Below are 20,038 nucleotides of genomic sequence, written 5' to 3'. Positions count from 1 at the left end.
CTCTATTCAATCTGTCCCATGGAAGTTCAGCATTACAGCGTGAATGAAATTTAAAGGCAACGTTCCAGCATTAGCGGAGACTACATTCACGGTAAACGCTGCATATGTCGGCTCAATTGGAAACGACCTTAACATTTCCAGTGCGCAATCTAACTCTTCAGCGATCCAGATTGAATAGAGCCCTAAATTGTCATTATGCCATATAGTAACTAACCACTTTGTACACCAGAATATAATTCCTCTATTATACATGGCAACGGCAGCAGTTGGCCACACAGTTGAGGTATGAGAGTATTCATTTCTAACTGTCCTGGAGTCCAAAGAAGAAGTCAAACAATCAACATATCCTTTATTATAATATACTAATAAACACAAATACATAAGCATAACAGATTCAGATATACAACCTTATATATTACAACACTTAAAATACTCAAAACAGTGGTATTTACAAGTGTACACATATTACAATCAGAAGCAAATACTATGACCTCTGTCTAAACAGATGAGTGGCCTATCCTTACAAGGCTACATTCATATATCATTCTACTACAATCAAAATCAGATTAACAATTGTTCTATATGGCCACCAAGGCATTATGTGCTCCATTGCTCTTGCCAGAATCGGTTCAAAACTATACTCAAAATTCACTGCTCTTTTATAGAAAGGATAGTGTCTGAAAAGTAAAAATGCTATATTAAATATGTATTCTTTCTGCAAAGCTATTCCTCCTGCTATCTGAGTAGATATCCAGAAGTTTTATAACTTGACCCAGTCTAAAGTCGTTACCCAGAAGAGACTAGTCGTGACCAGCCGTTTGGGAAACAATGTTGTAAAGTCACAGAGCACAAAAATGTGGTATGAAGGCTATAAAGACCTTCCAGTCTGTCTACTCATCACATCACATCTCTTTCTCCTTCTCCTTCTTGTCTTTTTGGTCGAATAGCGCACGAATGTCCAACATGGCCTGTCGAATGTTCTGTCCAAAGCGGTACGAGTCCTACAGAGAACAAGACAGTTGTTTAACCTGATAAATATTCACCTAGATTGCCATTAAGGTAATATGTGAGGGCTATATACTGTATGGTTCAGTAGGTTTGTGTAGTGTTAGACAGTGGTCTCACTGTCTCAGGGCTGGAAAACTTGCTGGAGATGTGGAATGTGATGAGGTTCTCTCCTATAATGATGTAAGAGACGCCATAGCCGTCATCAGCCACCTGGGGGCGCAGGAGAGACACATCACTACTACTCACCCCTAACTCTGACCACTACATAGAAGTAAAAGCAGACATAGAAGAAGTAACAGAGAAGGACACAATGGCAGTAGGACTTGAGATTCTGGTACCAGCTAATTTCTTACCGTGTGTGTGTGTGTGTGTGTGTGTGTGTGTGTGTGTGTGTGTGTGTGTGTGTGTGTGTGTGTGTGTGTGTGTGTGTGTGTGTGTGTGTGTGTGTGTTTGACTCACAGGGCCGAACCCCCCTCCTGCGCTCACGTATCTGGGGAACCTCTTTATGTCGACCATGTTGAGTTGCTGTTGAGGAGTCTGACTAGTGGACAACCTCCAGGGTTCTGACAACACCTAAACCGAGAGGGAGAAGGGTGAGGGAGTAAGCGTAAATCTCTGATATCATTTCACTTGGCCACCAAAGTATCATTTAACATGTATAATGGTGTTAACATCACACCCACACACCTGTTTGAGGAATGGTGAGTCGATGCTGAGGTACTTAGACATGATGTAGAGACAGAAGAGGTGTCTGTCGATGCCAGAGCCTGTCATGGCCAAACGGTACATGTTCTGGTGCTTGTCTGCGGCCTTCCGGAAGAGGTCCAACCTTTGGGCACTCTTTCCACAGAGAAAACGGAGGATATTCAATCAAAACCTCGATCCAGCTCAAAAACACAGCAGATAGAGCAGTGGTGGCCAACCCTCCACCTGGAAAGCTACTGAGTGTGCAGGTATTTGGTGCAGCCCTACTCAGACACACCTGATTCTACCTATCAGCTGTTTATCAGCACTTTGATTAGGTAAATCAGGTATGTTAGCACAGGGCTGGAGCAAAAATAAAAAGTACATAGCCAGTAGCTGGCCAAGTTCAGAGATCAGAGTCCAGAAACAGACATTTGGGTCCTGGTGACCTAGTTTTCAGTCAGAGTGACCTGAGCCTTACTGGAAGTTACATCATGTCACTCTCTATCAGTAACTCCCACAGACAAGGCTACTGACTGTGGAACTACTGATCTGCAGTGCTGAACCCACACTGTGTTTAACATCAGATACTGTCAACCGTCTGATGGTCTAGAAGGTTCTAGCATGTAAGTGGAAGGTGAGTGTTACTGCTCTTGTGTTGTCATTAGTTAATTCTATATTTTCTCTGACATGATTAACTGAGGCGTGTCCTCACCGTAGTGCTCTTGTCCTCCATGGCTCTGACAAAGGCTGTGGACTCTGAGGTGCAGGAGCGAACCGTCTCTGTCCTACCCTCACGGAACATCCGGGTCATCGAGGCCTCATACGTCAGACAGAACTCCCCCTTATCCTACAACACATAGACAACAAATACATTCAGATGCATTGCTATGGACTTGATAGTGTCTTGTGTTGTTAATGTTAACCTAATCATTGTGTTGTATTGTTTGTCTGGTATCATCCGTTGACATCAGGTCAGGTGTCATGACTATTCATGACGAAAGCACACACACGCACGCACGCACGCACGCTCACGCAGTCATACCCTGAATTGGGCCAGCTGCAGTGCTAGCTGTATGAAGGCATCAGGACTGGTCCTACTCTTCTTGATCAGGCCTTTCCCAAACTCATCAAACAGACAGCCATGAAAGTCCACGTCATCAGCTATCACCTTGGCAACCATGTAGGAATCCTCAATGACCTCCTGGCACTGAGGGACGAGGAGAGACCAGAGGACATACAGGGTCAGCAAGACACAGGGCAGCCTGTAGAAGCTACTGAATGGTCTACTGAACACAACACAGTCTAAACTAGTGTTACTGACTCTACAGAGAGAATTTGCATTCATCCCCTTTCCTCTTTACTAAAGCTACAACTTTTATCCCTAACACATTAGAAGTCATACTTCCAGTGGAATGTCCCATTGTAGTTTGATGGGGGGAGGCAGGCCGTTGCTGATGTCTCCTTTGCAGTGCCCCTCCTCTGTGTAGCCCAGATGGAAGCAGTCCGTTGCTAGGACATACTACACAGAGACAGCACAACAATCATTAGACTCACACAACACACATCCCAATTAATCACAATGTCATACACTGAGTGTACAAAATATTAAGGACACCTGCCTAATATTGAGTTGCACCCCCCCCTTTGCCCTCAGAACAGCCTCAATTCGTCAGGGCATGGACTCTACAAAGGTGTCGAAAGCATTCCACTGGCCCAAGTTGACTCCAATGCTTCCCACAGTTGTGTCAAGTTGACTGGATGTCCTTTAGGTGGTGGACCATTCTTGATACACACGGGAAACTGTTGAGTGAAAAACCCAGCAGTGTTGTAGTTCTTGACACAAACCGGTACGCCTGGCACCTACTACCATACCCTGTTCAAAGGCACTTAAATCTTTTGTCTTGCCCATTTACACTCTGAATGGCAGACATACACAATTCAAGTCTCAATTGTCTCAAGGCTTAAAAATCATTCTTTAACCTGTCTCCTCCCCTTCATCTACACTGATTGAAGTGGATTTAACAAGTGAGTCTATGTCATGGAAAGAGCAGGTGTACTTAATGTTTTGTACACTCAGTCTATATTTAGGCAATAAGGCACGGGGTGTGGTATATGACCAATTTACAACGGCTAAGGGCTGTTCTTAGCACGATGCAACGTGGAGTGCCTGGATACAGCCCTAAGCAGTGGTATATTGGCCATATATCACAAACCCCCGAGGTGCATTATTGCTATTATAAACTGGTTACCAACGTCATACAGGTGGTATATGGTTTGATATACCATGGCTTTCAACCAATCAGCATTCAGGGCTTGAACCACCCAGTTTATAATGTGTTTTAGAAAAACTTGTTTGTTCATTAATGCAATGCATCATTAATACACCACCAATAATATGGTTATTACCTCCCACATGTGTCCTATAATGGGAGCGTCTGCCCATGAGTGTTCTGCATTAACCCCCAGTTTACCGTTCTTATAAGCGATCAGAGTGAAAGATTTGTCAAACCACCTGAGAGAAAGAATGCATATCGGGTTAAACACTGTAACACACTCATCACAAGGCAGTGCACAGAACAACAATTTACCACTAAACTACAGTTTACTGAAAAATAGGCCTGCTTTACAATGGATGTTTTCTTCCTTATTTCCTGTCCTGTCCTACCTGTCATAGCACTTCCTGCTTGTCTCACCTGTCATAGCACTTCCCGTGCAGCAGGGACTTGGCATACAGGTCCAATGACCTCAGCTTTTCAGGGTCATAACCATGCACCTCGTCATCAAGGGTGAGGAAGAAAGCTGACGTCTCGATGGCTTCCAGAGAGGCTTTGTTAACACCCTGGCTGAAGTGCTTCAGACGAGCTCGCGCCCACGGAACTCTGGAGGAGAGGTGGCTGTTTTATTTCTGATGTGTGTGTAAGGAAGGGGGGTGTATATGTACCCCTCTGTGTGTGTGTGTGCAGGTGTGTCTGCACTTTCATGCCTATATGTGTATATACCTGTTGCCGGCTGTGAGGGCAGCCAGTTTGAGTTCCCCAGGCTGTGGCTCGGTGGTGTCGTCGAGGATCCTCTGGAACTGAATCTCCAGCTCGGAGGGCCAGAGGTGACGTCCCCCGTAGTACAGCCACACCTTAAAGAAGCGGCCCTTATGGTACACCACCAGGTGCTTCCGGTCACTCAGGTGCTGAACAAAGTCTGGATCACGGAGAAGGAGAGGGGGAGAGGAGAGAACATAGAACATTATTTGGGGGTGGGGGGAGGCACATAACGCTTCTCTTGAATTATAGCTTTTGTCTACGATTTCGGAAGATGTGTCTAACACAAATGCATGTTCATATTTAGTCATGCAACTACCCAGCGATAGTCTGATAGTGTTATGCCCCCAGCAGGCAGCAGTGTGCTCACCTGTCTCTATACCAGGGATACGTGTGGTGTTGAACATCCTCTCCATCTGATAAGAACACATGGGCACCACCCCCAGAGCCCTCAACTAGTGAGAGAACGACAGAGGGAGAGAGAGAGAGGAGAGAGAGAAAAGAGAGAGAGAGAGAAAAGAGAGAGAGTGGGGTTACTTTAGTAGAGCAGAAATAAGTCAAAGGCAGTGGGAGGATGATTTAGGTTAACAGAGAAGGAGGAGGGAGATGACCTGGGTTATTTAAGGGGTAGAGAGTGGGCCAAGGGTCCAAGGGGAAATGGGGGAGGGACCTAAATACTCTCAGGGGAAGGGAGATAGGGAGAGAAGAGGGGTAAGAGAGACAGAGAGAGGGGTTTTCGTTACCGGTGCATGTTCTCCTCTCTCTAGTTTGCGGCGGTACTGCAGCATAGCGTGAACAACATTCCCTGCCCGAGCTGCCTGTCTGTGTGTGGGAGTCACGTACAGCAGATCCTAAATCAGATCATCAGTACAGCATTAGGGAAGCGTTACTGGATGCATCTTAATTAATGCCATGTTCCCTGTATAATGTCTACAGTACACGTACAGTACAGACATGTCTTACCATGGCGTAGAAGTTACTGTTGACCATGATGGGACTCCTGCCTCTAAGGTAGATGTACTCCTCCCACCAATCACTCACCTGCAACAGGTAAAGCAATCTATTACAATCATTTGTTTGACACCTATTTTGTTTTAAAGAGCAATTTCAACACTCACCAAAACAGTAATACAGTCATTTATTTTTGATAAATAAAGCTACCAACATTATTGTTTAATGTATCCTAACATGCCACTTTGAAACAATCGGAATACGTACATAGTTAGTAGCCCACCAGGATTTGAGGATGAGGTATTTCTGGAGTTTGGGTGCCTGGTCCTTCTTGAAGTTATTGGCCACCACCTCCATCTGGTTGTACTGCTCATCATCCAGCAGGGGGCGAACTGACTCCAGGTACTGCAAGGTCATAGAGAGATTATATGATATAATACCGATATGTAGTGTACATATATGGTTATATACTGGTCATGGTCTCTCCTGAACAAATTATCAGTTTGATATTGTAATTCAACCAAGCATATGAGACACATAATCATCTCTCTTTCTCTCACTCTGGTTATGGTGTCATCAACGCGAGGCACAGGTAGTCTGGGTAGGGAGGTCTGGAAGCTATAGAGGAGAGGTCTGCGCCCAGAGAACATCTTCACCAGACTCTGAGGAGAAACAACACAATGACTGGGTTAATTGCCAGAATGATCAAATACTGAGCTCAGACAATATGTTGTCTTGATTCTGAGCTATGAGTGAGCTGCTCTTTTGGTCATGTTGATTTTGAAATAGAGACATTTAACAGACATACCAGCCAGAGTTTGGTGCAGAAGCTAATTTTGCCGTGGGACTCAAAGATCCAGGCGTGGTAGGAGAGAAGGGCCTTGAGAGTGTACCTCAGCGTGAGGATGAGAGAGAGCCACAGCCCTGTGGAAAACAGGATGGCACTAAACACTGTCTGGGTCTGCACTGTCATGTAGCCACTGGAGTGAGGGGAGACGAAAGAGTGGAAAGGAGAAAATCCAGTCAGGTACTGCAGCAAGCAAACTATTTAAAATTGTTTTTCAAACGGAATGGCACTCATCACTGTCATGTAGCCACTGGACACAGGAGAGAACACAACTTTACCTCATTTTATCACAACAAAATAGCATTAGGCAAAAAAATCGAACCATCAAACAATCAAAATTATGTTTATTGTCCTTCACGAGGAAATTATTTTGACAGATAACCACAGGCTGAAAAGAAGACGTATCGCTGTTCCACAATTCCTGTTCATCATTGTGTTATTTGCTCACTGACCTGACAGACATGGTCCTCTTGATGGTGTCTATCATTCCCAGTGATGGGTCTATCCTGGCATATATGGTGCTCATGGTGGCTATCACCACGATCAGCAAACTGGATGGGCTGGCAGGGTAGACCCCTGTCAATATCCCATTCTGAAATAAAATAATATAATTCAATGTTCATTTAGGTAGTTAGCCTACAAACAGACCAACTAGGCTATTCCTAGATGTGCAAGCATTTGTCCCAGCTCAGCAGTAGGCTACACACACCTGAATCAATCAAGGCAATAATAATAACTTTAATAATAACTTTAATAATTTGTTTTATTGCTGGACTGCAACAAACACCAAGCTAGCTATCAGGTCCAGGATTGGTAATAACTGTAGGGCTACTTAATAATTGGAAAACAAACCTTAAATCTTATGGCACGCTTTCTCCATGACGTCACTCCCGACAGATAGATGTGTTTGAGTACCTCGCGGCTCAGGTGGAGGTCGATGCCGTCTGGGGTGACGGTGAACTGGAAGCCAACTGCCTGATGTGCCTCTGCCATCCCGGTGACGTCGAAGACCCTGTTAAAAAAAAGAGAGATATAGACAGAGAGGCGTTCAACTTTTTTAACCCTAATTGAGCCAACACATTTTTATCTTAAAAGTGCGAACAGGGGTACATTTTTACCCCAAATTGGTAATGACTGTGAAAAGATACTGTCTGTGAAGTAGTAACACTTTCTTTCATTAACTTTTTGTAACACGTTATTGGTTTTAATTCCCAAAAAGCTTGGAAAGACAGTACCGTGCAGTATCGAAGAGCCCTCACTGCTGCTCGATCATCCTATTTTTCCAACTTAATTGAGGAAAATAAGAACAATCCCAAAAAATGTTTTGATACGGTCGCAAAGTTAAGTAAAAAGCAGCATTCCCCAAGAGAGGATGGCTTTCACTTCAGCAGTGATAAATTCATGAACTTCTTTGAGGAAAAGATCATGATCATTAGAAAGCAAATTACAGATTCCTCTTTAAATCTGCGTATTCCTCCAAAGCTCAGTTGTCCTCAGTCTGCACAACTCTGCCAGGACCTAGGATCAAGGGAGACACTCAAGTTTTTTTAGTACTATATCTCTTGACACATTGATGAAAATAATCATGGCCTCTAAACCTTCAAGCTGCATACTGGACCCTATTCAAACTAAACTACTGAAAGAGCTGCTTCCTGTGCTTGGCCCTCCTTTGTTGAACATAATAAACGGCTCTTTATCCACCGGATGTGTACCAAACTCACTAATAGTGGCAGTAATAAAGCCTCTCTTGAAAAAGCCAAATCTTGACCCACGAAATATAAAAAACTAATCGGCCTATATCGAATCTCCCATTCCTCTCAAAAATGTTAGAAAAAGCTGTTGCGTAGCAGCTCACTGCCTTCCTGAAGACAAGTAAGTAAGACTGGTAAGTTGGTGGTTGAAGATATCTCTCTAGTGGTGTGGGGGCTGTGCTTTGGCAAAGTGGGTGGGGTTATATCCTGCCTGTTTGGCCCTGTCCGGGGGTATCGTCGGACAGGGCTAGGGTCAGTCTGTTATATTGGAGTACTTCTCCTGTCTTATCCGGTGTCCTGTGGGAATTTAAGTATGCTCTCTCTAATTCTGTCTTTCTTTATTTCTTTCTTTCTTTCTCTCTCTCGGAGGACCTGAGCCCTAGGACCATGCCTCAGGGCTACCTGGCCTGATGACTCCTTGCTGTCTCCAGTCCACCTGGCCGTGCTGCTGTTCCAGTTTCAACTGTTCTGCCTGCGGATATGGAACCCTGACCTGTTCACTGGACGTGCTACCTGTCCCAGACCTGCTGTTTTCAACTCTCTAGAGACAGCAGGAGTGGTAGAGATACTCTGAATGATCGGCTATGAAAAGCCAACTGACATTTACTCCTGAGGTGCTGACCTATTACACCCTCGGCAACCACTGTGCTTATTATTATTTGACCCTGCTGGTTCTGTTATAATCTCCACCCGGCACAGCCAGAAGAGGACTAGCCATCCCTCATAGCCTGGTTCCTCTCTAGGTTTCTTCCTAGGTTTTGGCCTTTCTAGGGAGTTTTTCCTAGCCACTGTGCTTCTACACCTGCATTGCTTGCTGCTTGGGGTTTTAGGCTGGGTTTCTGTACAGCACTTTGTGACATCAGCTGATGTAAGAAGGGCTTTATAAATACATTTGATTGATTGATTGATTCTGTGAATGGAGTAGCACACAGCGTTGTACGAGATCTTCAGGAGTTTGGCAATTTCTCGCATGGAATAGCCTTCATTTCTCAGAACAATAGTAGACTGATGAGTTTCAGAAGAAAGTTCTTTGTTTCTGGCCATTTTGAGCCTGTAATCGAACCCACAAATGCTGATGCTCCAGACACTCAACTAGTCTAAAGAAGGCCAGTTTTATTGCTTCTTTAATCAGAACAACAGTTTTCAGCTGAGCAAACATAATTGCAAAAGGGATTTTCTAATGATCAATTAGCCTTTTCAAAGGATAAACTTGGATTAGCTAACACAACGTGCCATTGGAACACAGGAGCGATGGTTGCTGATAATGGGCCTCTATACGCCTATGTAGATATTCCATAAAAAAATCTGACATTTCCAGCTACAATAGTCATTTACAATATTTTCAATGTCTACACTGTATTTCTGATCAAATTGATGTTATTTTAATGGACAAAAAATGTGCTTTTCTTTCAAAAACAAGGACATTTCTAAGTGACCCCCAAACTTGTTAACGTTAGTGTAGGTCCGGGATGTCAGGAAGCTTGGCCCCAGTGATGTACTGGGCCGTACGCACTACCGTCTGTAGCGCCTTATGGTGAGATGCCGAGCAGTTGCCATACCAGGCGGTGATGCAACTGGTCAGGATGCTCTCGATGGTGCAGCTGTAGAAGTTTTTGAGGATATGAGGACCCATGCCAAATCTTTTAAGTCTCCTGAGGAGGAAAATGTTTTTTTCGTGTCCTCTTCACAGCTGTCTTGGTGTGTTTGGACCATGATAGTTTGTCCGTGATGTGGACACCAAGGAACTTGAAACTCTCGACTCGCTCCACTTCAGTCCTGTCAATGTTAATAGCGGCCTGTTCGGCCCTCCTTTTCCTATAGTCCACGATCAGCTCCTTTGTCTTGCTCACATTGAGAGAGAGGTTGTTGTCCTGGCAACACACTGCCAGGTCTCTGACTTTCTCCCTATAGGCTGTCTCATCGTTGTCAGTGATCAGGCCTACCACTGTTGTGTCGTCAGCAAACTTAATGATGGTGTTGGAGTCGTGCTTGGCCACGAGTGAACAGGGAGTACAGGAGGGGACTAAGCACGCACCCCTGAGGGGCCCCAGTGTTGAGGATCAGCGTGGCAGATGTGTTGTTGCCTACCCTTACCACCTGGTGGTGACCCATCAGGAAGTCCAGGATCTAGTTGCAGAGGAAGGTGTATAGTCCCAGGGTCCTTTGCTTAGTGATGAGCTTTGAGGGCACTATGGTGTTGAACGTTGAGCTGTCGTCAATGAACAGCATTCTCACATTGGTGTTGCTTTTGTCCAGGTGGGAAAAGGCAGTGTGGAGTGCGATTGAGATTGCGTCATCTGTGGATCTGTTGGGGCGGTATGTGAATTGGAGTGGGTCTAGGGTTTCTGTTATGATTGTGTTGACATGTGCCATTACCAGGCTTTCAAAGCACTTTATGGCTACCGACGCGAGTGCTATGGGGCAGTAATCATTTAGGCAGGTTACCTTCACTTTCTTTGCCACATGGACTGTGGGGGTCTGTTTGAAACATGTAGGTATTACAGTCTTGGCCAGGAAGAGGTAGAAAATGTCAGTGAAGACACTTGCCAGTTGGTCAGCGAATGTTGACCTGTTTAAAGGTCTTGCTCAGATCGGCTATGGAGAGCGTGAACACACAGTCGTCCGGAACAGCTGGTGCTCTCATGCCTCGAAGCGAGCATAAAAAGCATTTAGCTCGTCTGGTACAATCATGTCCCTGGGCAGCTGGTTTCCCTTTGTAGTCCATAATATTTTTCAAGCCCTGCCACATCTGACGAGCATCAAAGCCGGTGTAGTAGGATTCAATATTAGTGTTGTTGCCGGTGGTTCAAAACCCCACCCATGCAAAACAAGCAAAAATGTCAGGCGGGCTTTTCAAACAGCTCATACACTAAAAGGACATTATCATCATTTTCACAATTTCACAGTATTATTCCAACTTCATAGTGTGGAAATATATTTAAAATATGAAATCCTTATTTTCTTCGCCCAATTATCAAATAGAGCATGTCAGCTTATATTCCTAAAAACCAGGAAATTAGTTATTTCTGGTTTGTTCAGCCATTCCTATGGGGGGAATGAATGGGGAAAGAATGGGGTTTTGGGATACATGCCGAGAATAAGGTCTAACGTTAACACAAGCTTACGCCTGTCGCACAAATATATTATGACGCCATTTTGTGCCGTTTTTGTTAATTTCGGTGTTCGGCAGGTTTTTTTCCAGCTCTTCGCCACACACATGTTTCTTGAGGCAAGTTGAAGTCTGGTAGCCGATATCTATGCCCCTTCATTGGTGATCAGTCAACAGTAGGGGTAGGACCTATGGACGGGATTGTTCAATGAAGTGTTTGCTGTCATCCAACGAGAGACAAGAGAGCGCAGCAGCAGCTAGGCCCTACTGTATGTGCACTACTAGTTTTCATGCACATTTTTTCACTTGAGAAGTACTGCACCAAACATCTTAGGTAGATGTAAAACGTAAAAACGTATTACAGATTTCTTGATTTTTCTATGATTCATTCTGACTATTTTGAGGAAGTGCATGGAAATGTTGTTGCCATGGTGGCTCTAGGGACAAACAACAGTTATATTGCCTCTTTTTCTAGTTTTTCAAACGAAGGTCTTTAAGGAGTATGCGAGCACAGACGTTCACTTCTCCTAGCCGAGTTCTGATAGGACCAAACAGAACCTATGTATGCGCCTTTAGGAGATCTTATACTTTGTTCTATGAGATAATATCAGTCAGTTAACATGAGCTGTATGAATATGAAGCCTTTATGTGCTTGTTTTGATTACATATATGCTTCAAAATTCACAAAAAGTTACGTTAGCCGATGAAGATTATCTTCTTATCTTCTTGTTAACAAAACGTATAAGATCAGTCTGTGTTTACCACATACCTCATTTTCGGCGTTTGTCCAAAAACACACCAAAAAATGTATAATTTTTCCATAGGCATTGGCCAACGAGCCATGGCGGAGTTAGTGCCTACTAAAAGACGCCATTACTATTGCTTTAGCCTAACGGTTAAAACCAAACCAACTTTAGGCTAACGAGTGGGAATGGATGCATGCAGGAATGAAGTCGAACCTTCATCAATTTCAGGTGAGAGAAACGTTCATTTTCCTAGACTCATGGAAACAATTACTAAGAAATAGCCCTAAGCAGCCCTTTTGTAATTTCAAGGATTAGTTAAATATTTGTATGTGGAGGTCATAAATCTGTTTATGTTGTGGCCCGGTTGACTGACAAGTTGGGCTTGAATTCCTTTTTCCATGTCATATGCCGGGCCGGCAGCCAAGTAGGGCAAAGTTGAAATGGCAGATATAGAGGCCGGTGTAGCCTGGGTTACTGGAATGCGCTCAGTAGGAGGACCGGTTTATAAATATAAACACTGCAGACTAGGAAGAGCAGTCTACTACACCACTGACAACATAACGAAACATATTGCATGGTGTATTCATAAAGAATATTCTAATAATTAGGTTTGATCATCAGGGCCATAATACAGTGCCAAATACATAATACAGTTCCATCAGTGCCAAATGGATATTTCTCCAGTATAGCTTTATAATATGTGTCCGGTCAGCTAAAAGTTTAGATTTTAACAATATCAACTGAAGAATGAGACAATTAATTTCCTTCAGTTAACATTTACTTTTTCAAATCAATTGTGAGGATGCAGACTTCCTATGAATTAACTTTCCGTTAGCCTATTACACACACTTATTGTGTGGCACAAGGGGGGTAGAGAATAAATCACTTTTGGCTTGCTTTTGTTAGTCAAACTTCTGAAATGTTTCCCATAGCTATCAGGTGCATAGACGGTGACACCCAACCCAACACCAGCAACAAATCCATATGGTAACTAACTACACTAGTACAGTATTACATACTTAAGTGTTTCTCAGAGATATAGACAGCTACAGTAGCCAAAGAATTGATACATAATAGCAATCCAAAAACCAAACATTCAGTAATTCAATACCTTGAAAATCGATTCAATTCAAGCTTGCTGAAGTGAAACAGAAGAAGACAGTGACTTTGGTTTCTCCCAGTGGAATTCCTCTGGACCAGAGCTGAGCTCTCTCTGTGTGTGTGCTGCCTCTGTGCTCTGTGTGTGACTCCTATGCCCTTGAAGCAGCTTTCCTCAGGTACTGGGAGCAAAACGCTACCCCCTTTTCTTTCTGTAGCTGGACACCATCTAGAGCTAGACTGTATCCTCATGTGCCTGCTGACCACATAGCATTCAAACACCTACAGAGTACCACTAGAAATACCTAATGTTTATTCATCCATCTATTTACGTATATACTACGTTTTTACCATGGTATCCTGTGACAAATGGTTAATAATTCATAGTTATGAGGCAACTTTTGAGGCGAGTTTCATCTCTCTGTGAACAGTGTGTCTATCGTGGCTGTGTTACGTAATAACCCACCATGTTCCATTTTTCTATCACTACATCTGTGGACACACTGTTTTTTTTAATGGTTTGACAGGCTTTAAGCTTTAGGCAGTCAACCAAGCAGTTAACTCTCCTTTAACCTCTATATCACAAATACATTTGTCACAAAGTGCTTATAAGTAAGTAAACCTCCCAAAAGAGTAAACAAGGGTAATAGTAGCTATATTTCAATCCAATTGGCAACTGATTTTCAAACACGAATACTAAAAATTCTGCATATAGAAAATGTGTGCATTTTCCCACCAGTGTTTCCACCAAACTGACATTTTTCTGTTAAAAATCAGTATGTGATGATGTAGTGCATACTAATGATGTAGTGCACACAAGCTTTCATGTACTGAATAAATATCTAGAGTTCATTGTGTTTCTATGCCTATCAGACTCTACCAATAATTTTGTCATAAAAACTGTTGCATTAAATAGCAAATGTGCCTACTCTGTACTTAGCATGTGGGCTCTAGCCAAGAGCTGGCAGATACTGTACAGTGCGGGTAGGCTGTGCACAATGTATGTGTAGGCTAGTGAGTCTACATGATGAGATTATTATGGATAAGAGACAGAATATTTTTATTTGTCAAATGGCAGTCAAGCATCAATCATCATGTCACACTCAACATTTACTGGAAAGGAGCATCAAACTCATCACCGTGCACTTATGTAAAATTCATCATAACTTATTTCATCTGTATCCTAATAAACTGCATGATTTCCCGAGTCTTAGTCACACCATATCATCACACGTGACTCCAAGTTACCTTCGATATTGTTATAATATATCAATATTTGCGCATTAAGTTGTTTCCACTGCACCACCATTTCTCGCATAATGAATTTTACAAACACAAAAAGATCCCACCATGTCGAATGCACAAATTATCTGTCGGCATTTATACAATTGTACCAGAACTTCCTGTTTCAACCACAGTGATTTATTTTTTGTATGGTATAACTTCACTCACATAAAAACTGGAAGGAAACGTGGTTACTGGGAAAAACTCCCTAGGAAACCTTTAAAACGAATCTGACTAAGAAGAAAACGAGATTAGGAGCCAATCCTCCTCCGGGTAAAGATTTAAGAGACGGCCAGACCAGTAGGATTGTCTAGCATCTGCTGGCGAGAGTGCTTAGTACCTCTGAACAGAGTGTTGGCTGTAAATTGCAAACTGAACACAAACCGGAGGACACCGTGCACGGCCCCCTACTGTACAGACCGACAATCGGTCCGGTGAGTTATCTCCTTTAGAGTAGGCCTACTTAAGTTAAAAAAGTTGTCATGTAAGGCAGAGTGAAAGCAGGACAAGGCATATTGTTGCTGACACAGAATGGTGAAGTTCACATGTAGCAAAAACCCTGACCTGAACCCCAGAAACAGCAAGGCAAGGCAAATCAGACTAATTGATGAAAGTTGTTTTAGAAGGAAAGGTGAAGGAGGGCTTCATAGCGAATGCAGATGGGTAGAGGAGGGAGGACAGTGAGAGACAAGGAGTGGAGATCCAGCCTTACAGCAGCGTTGTGTTCTATACCTGGCATGTACACCTGGTCACCCAGCACTGTTCCCTGTCCAGCTAACGCTACCTTCTCAGCCCCTTTCACCTAGGACCAGAAATGAGAGGATTAGATAGATAGGCCTATGGCATTAAAAGCAACTTAATCTCATTGAAGAGAACGCTTAGGTGGTGGTCTCACCTGCCCCCACTTCCCAGACTCCACACAGAATGATGTCACCACATTCTCTGAGTTGTTTCCTCCAATCACAAACAGCCGGTCCGTGGCACCCAGGAAGTAGAGGCTGGGGAGGTCAGCGTTGGCTTTGGTTAGGGTAGGGAGCAGCTCAGACCATAAGTCTGGGAAAGACAGAGATAACAGGAGTGTGCATGTTTGTCTGTATGTGTTTGTATGTGTGTTTTTCGGGCTCAAAGGCTGTTATTGATTAGACTACAGCCTGCAATTGACCAACATGTAAGGTTGCAAGGAACAACTCCACTCAAGATTGATACTGCTTTACCTTGCCTGGTGTCATACTGTAGAAGCAGCTTTTCTCCAGTCCTCTGGATGTTCCCCAGGACATAGAGACAGGAGCCCAGGCTGGTGGCCAGAGGGAGGTCATGGGACAGGGACATGGTGAACTGTAAGTCAGTCAGAGGCAGAGAGGAGACAAACCTGCAGCAGAGAACACACACAAACCTATAGGTTAGACTAAGAGGTACAGTAGCAGCTAGGGCTGTCAGAGTTAATCAGTCAACTCGAGTTACTTTGGACAAAATCAAGACATCAATATTCTTGTAATGCTTTTTGTATATATAAAAAAATCTTCAAATTCTGAATTTGTGATTAATCGCGAATAATAACAGCAAATACTGTGATTAAGTCGATTAAATGTTTTTATCGTTTGACAGCCATAGTAGCAACATAATAATACACATCCAGGTAGGAGCCGTATCCTACGTCCATGTGTTGTCCCAGGGGTGGTATCGCTCCACAGCAGTGTACAGGGCTGTGCTGGAGTCAGGAGTCACCAGAGAGTCCAAGTACCAGCCTCCCACAGCATAGATACAGCCATCACATGACACCGCACTGAAATGCCTCCTGTGCTGTCGGGAAGACAACAGATACAGACACTTAATATACGTTTTATATAACAATGATTAACAATGATTGATTTTCATAAGGTGGATGTCTTTCCTGTACCTTGATGAGAGGTGCAGTGGAGACCCAGGTGTTGGTGAAGGGGTTGTACCTAAAGGAGGCCATTTTGAACTCCCAGCCCCTTTTGGCCCGCTGCCTGTAGCCACCGATGAGGTAGAGGTAGTTGAGTAGAACCACCGTGGTGAAGCACCACTTATCAGCCATGAAAGGGAGCTCTGTTATTGGACGCCAGTCACCAGTGACCTCTGATCCATCCAGGGTGAAGAGGTGGCGGGAGGCTTCTGTTTCTAGGTCATTCCAGGAGGTCAGGTTCTCCTTCCTCACGCAGCAGAGCCGGAGATCACCCTGCCACCTCAGACGGGCCAGTTCAGCCCTGTCTTCAGCCGGCAAACACCTGGCCATGCATTCACAATATGAAGAATAATCTGTTTTCAATTGAAAGGAGAGTTCACCCCTTGCAACTGAAGATTATTTGCTTGGTGTGGAAATTGAAACCCATGAAGTAGGCCGATTAAATGAGGTCAGGTATTGGGGAATGTCATGCTGTACCTGGTGAGGTGAGGCAGCTCCAGCAGGTGTCTGCTGAGGTAGGAGAACACAGTCGTCTCCAGCTCAGTACAGCAGATGTCCCGGGCCAGAGCCAGGTAGGACAGACAGGAGTCTGGGGTTAGAACACCAGACAGGGCCAACAGGCACTGCGACACAAAGGCCTCAGCCAGCAGGTAGCTGCCCACCTCCAGAGTCAGACAGAGAAAGAGAGTTATCATACATATGAGATTTAAAACAATAAATTGCTGGTTCTCTGTGTGATGTGCCAGCCTGGGACAGATTCATTTCCATATGAGTGGAAAATAAGTATGATATATGGGGAATAAGACGTCCACCCACTTGGATGTGTTCTCCCAACTCCTCCTGGGGAACGCTGAAGTCATTCCGGAAGCAGAATTCTAGGAGGGAATGGAAGACTGAGGAGGGAATGTGGTCCAGGACAATCAGGCTCTCTGTGGTCTCTCTCATACTGGACTGGGACAGGGCTCTGAAGTACTCACTACAGTCAGTCAGACGACCAAGGTTCACCTTATACACCCAGATGAAAGAACAAAAAAACATAGATGGAAGGTTTATCTTTGTCATTATGTCAAGTTATGGAAAAATTCTGCAGTATGTCTGATGAGACAATCTCCATAATGGAGAAGAGCGGTGTACCATTTCTAAAGGCAATGCAGGGATGATGTGATGACATACAGCAGCTGTTAACTTACGTGGAAGGCATGTGTGCTGGTCTGGACTGTAACCATTGTTCCACTTCCATCTCCATGGTGATAGGTACGATACATCTCATTGGTTAGCCACTCCTTTGACACCCTGTCATACAGTCCTTCACCTGAGTTGCCTGGTGATGTCACCCAGGTGTGTGGCACTGAGAACGGCATTCTCCACACCCTCTGTAAAGCATACTTCAACCACCCGCTGATCCACAGCACCACAACTTTCACATACGGTCTGAGAAGACTTATCATACTGAGGAGAAAAGATGATTTACTAATATTAAAGGGAGTTACCTCATCTATCTCACAAATCAATCTTATTTTCTGTCTCTCAAAACTGTGTTGGGACTAGCCAAAATATATCTGTGTCATTTTTTAAAGATTTATGTAATACATTTGACCAATTATTTGTCATTGGAAGAAAAACAGGCCTATGGTAGGCACTAACTGTGAGAAACCCAGATTTAAACTTAGATCCTAGAAACATTGAACAACCTCCTGCTATAGAGAACTCAAGGAGAAGGGCTTGCATTACACAAAAACAATACTGAGCATGAAGGAAACACACTGAACACTGAACAGACACTCGAGGGTCCTAACACACATTTATCTCCCTGATCCATCGCAGCTCAGAGTCACATGTCTGATAAGATAACAGTCCAGCAGCAGAAGCAGCTATAATACTAGCTGAATGCCACACACCAGTGGCCACACAAAAGAAGAAAGAAATGCAATAGGCCAACAGCAACTATGTTGCTTGGACCCCTAACAATGACATCCCAAATGTGCATAAATCCAAAATCCAGCTTTGATCCCCGTGTGCGAGTAGACAAGGTCAGTTATAAAGCCTCTCCTACATCGACAGTCCAAGCAGGGCTTACATGGAACTGGGTGCAGAAAAACAGCTCTACAGGACTGATCTATTTTAGGCATCATGGGGGACTTGTGCCTAATTCCAAATCAACCCCTAGCCCCTACCCCTAGGTACTCCCCATTCCCCTTACTTCTACGCACTGAAAGGAAAAAATATAGATGTTAGTGATATAGTGAAACTCCCACCTAGTTAAGAGGCGCAGCTATTTCCATATTGACTATCTACCCAATCCTTACAGATTAGCATTAAGTATGCTAGTGTGAAATACGACTCCCCTAAATCTGCTAAGAATTGTACCATTAGGGGGAGCTCTGGTTCCTGAACATGTATTGTTTTACTACAGTACACGTACAAGGTGAAAAGAACTGTTGCCATATCAATAAATGAATATTCGTAATCAATCAGGTATCAAGCATGTTTATTAGCTGTTAAATTATCATATTTACACCGCAGTTGCAGTGCAAGGAGGATTTTGGACAGGATTGAGATGTAATGAAAGAAAAATACAAAAACATTTTGCTAGATGATGACGCACTGGCTTCTAAAGTAGGCAGTTTCATATTCTCTAAAATCTAACATTGGCCTACATCCACAACATACATTCTAATTCTGATATTATAGGGTCAATTGATAGGGAAACCTTTATTATAACTGACATACCAAAACTGAGGGTACTGCACTTAGCAAACAAATATACTAAATCATTTATAACATTAGAAATTATATTGAACAACATTTTGACGTGTTCAAATGATTGCCATTCCAAGGAAAAAAATTACTTTTCTTTCAACCTGATCCCATTTCCATCATCTTTGGACCTGAATTAAAAAATCATGCAGATGATATTACACTTGGTTTAAATAATATTTTAGGCATACGCAAACAGTAGCCAAATACACATTTAAATCAGACACAAAATCTGTTGTTCAAAGTCATGGACAGTTTTGTTTAGCTATTGTGGTTCTTGGTCTGAAATGGAAAAGGACAAACATCGAAACCTTGGGCATAGTCAAATCGTGACAGACAGTTCTATACCATTTTACTAGTAATGGAACAGCATTAGAATGCAAGGTAAACCTAGTCAGATTTCAATGACTTCATAAAAGCCAGACGGCTTTCAGCAACAACAACAAAAAGGATGACGATATTTAGCACATTCTGATACTGAAAGCTGTACAGTATATAACTGAGATTATTATTTTCAAAAGCTGCTCTCTGAGATATGTTGTGCAATTAGCTTTCATTGTCTATAACCAAAAACATGTTACTTTTTGAATCCCTTTGTAACGGTTGTCGTCGGGAATAGAGGACCAAAACGCAGCAGGAATGTGGATGCTCATCTTGTAATTTATTTTAAATAAAGAGATCACCAAAATAACAAAACAAAGAACTCACAAACAACAAAACAGTCTTGTCATGCTCACACAGGCAAAACAAGAAACAATCTCCCACAACACCAAACCAAACAATTACCCACATATAGGACTCTCAATCAGAGGCAACGAGAAAGCACCTGCCTCCAATT

General features: G+C 43.3%; 2 protein-coding genes across 3 annotated transcripts; both read right to left on the bottom strand.

Moving 5' to 3' along the window:
- Window positions 1-332: 332 nt before the first annotated feature.
- On the bottom strand, window positions 333-15,566 carry cpt1b (carnitine palmitoyltransferase 1B (muscle)). 2 transcript variants are annotated; one of them, XM_045697060.1, is made up of 20 exons: window positions 15,412-15,566; window positions 15,249-15,318; window positions 7,381-7,540; window positions 6,981-7,120; window positions 6,490-6,661; window positions 6,242-6,343; window positions 5,949-6,086; window positions 5,694-5,771; window positions 5,474-5,581; window positions 5,101-5,185; window positions 4,695-4,890; window positions 4,389-4,574; window positions 4,102-4,207; window positions 3,098-3,214; window positions 2,738-2,902; window positions 2,408-2,542; window positions 1,696-1,848; window positions 1,468-1,581; window positions 1,126-1,218; window positions 333-1,001 (listed from the first exon to the last, which is right to left on the bottom strand). In XM_045697060.1, the coding sequence occupies exons 3-20, from the start codon at window positions 7,519-7,521 to the stop codon at window positions 903-905; spliced, it is 2,328 nt and encodes a 775-aa protein (XP_045553016.1). In that variant the 5' UTR covers window positions 7,522-7,540; window positions 15,249-15,318; window positions 15,412-15,566; the 3' UTR covers window positions 333-902. The 2 variants fall into 2 exon arrangements, with proteins under 2 accessions (XP_045553016.1, XP_014003915.2); XM_014148440.2 differs by lacking the exons at window positions 15,249-15,318; window positions 15,412-15,566 and adding an exon at window positions 13,246-13,546.
- On the bottom strand, window positions 15,136-17,804 carry LOC106573414 (kelch repeat and BTB domain-containing protein 13). The gene is made up of 8 exons (XM_014148439.2): window positions 17,634-17,804; window positions 17,260-17,448; window positions 16,921-17,105; window positions 16,414-16,765; window positions 16,171-16,316; window positions 15,731-15,885; window positions 15,412-15,569; window positions 15,136-15,318 (listed from the first exon to the last, which is right to left on the bottom strand). Exons 1-8 carry the CDS (start codon window positions 17,802-17,804, stop codon window positions 15,136-15,138), a joined length of 1,539 nt encoding a protein of 512 aa, XP_014003914.2.
- Between the last annotated feature and the right edge of the window lie 2,234 nt (window positions 17,805-20,038).

Source organism: Salmo salar, chromosome ssa16, assembly GCF_905237065.1.
Source record: "Salmo salar chromosome ssa16, Ssal_v3.1, whole genome shotgun sequence".
In the NCBI taxonomy this organism is placed as follows: domain Eukaryota; kingdom Metazoa; phylum Chordata; class Actinopteri; order Salmoniformes; family Salmonidae; genus Salmo; species Salmo salar.
Note: the sequence above shows the minus strand (reverse complement) of the source record. Positions and strands in the feature narration are given on the sequence as shown.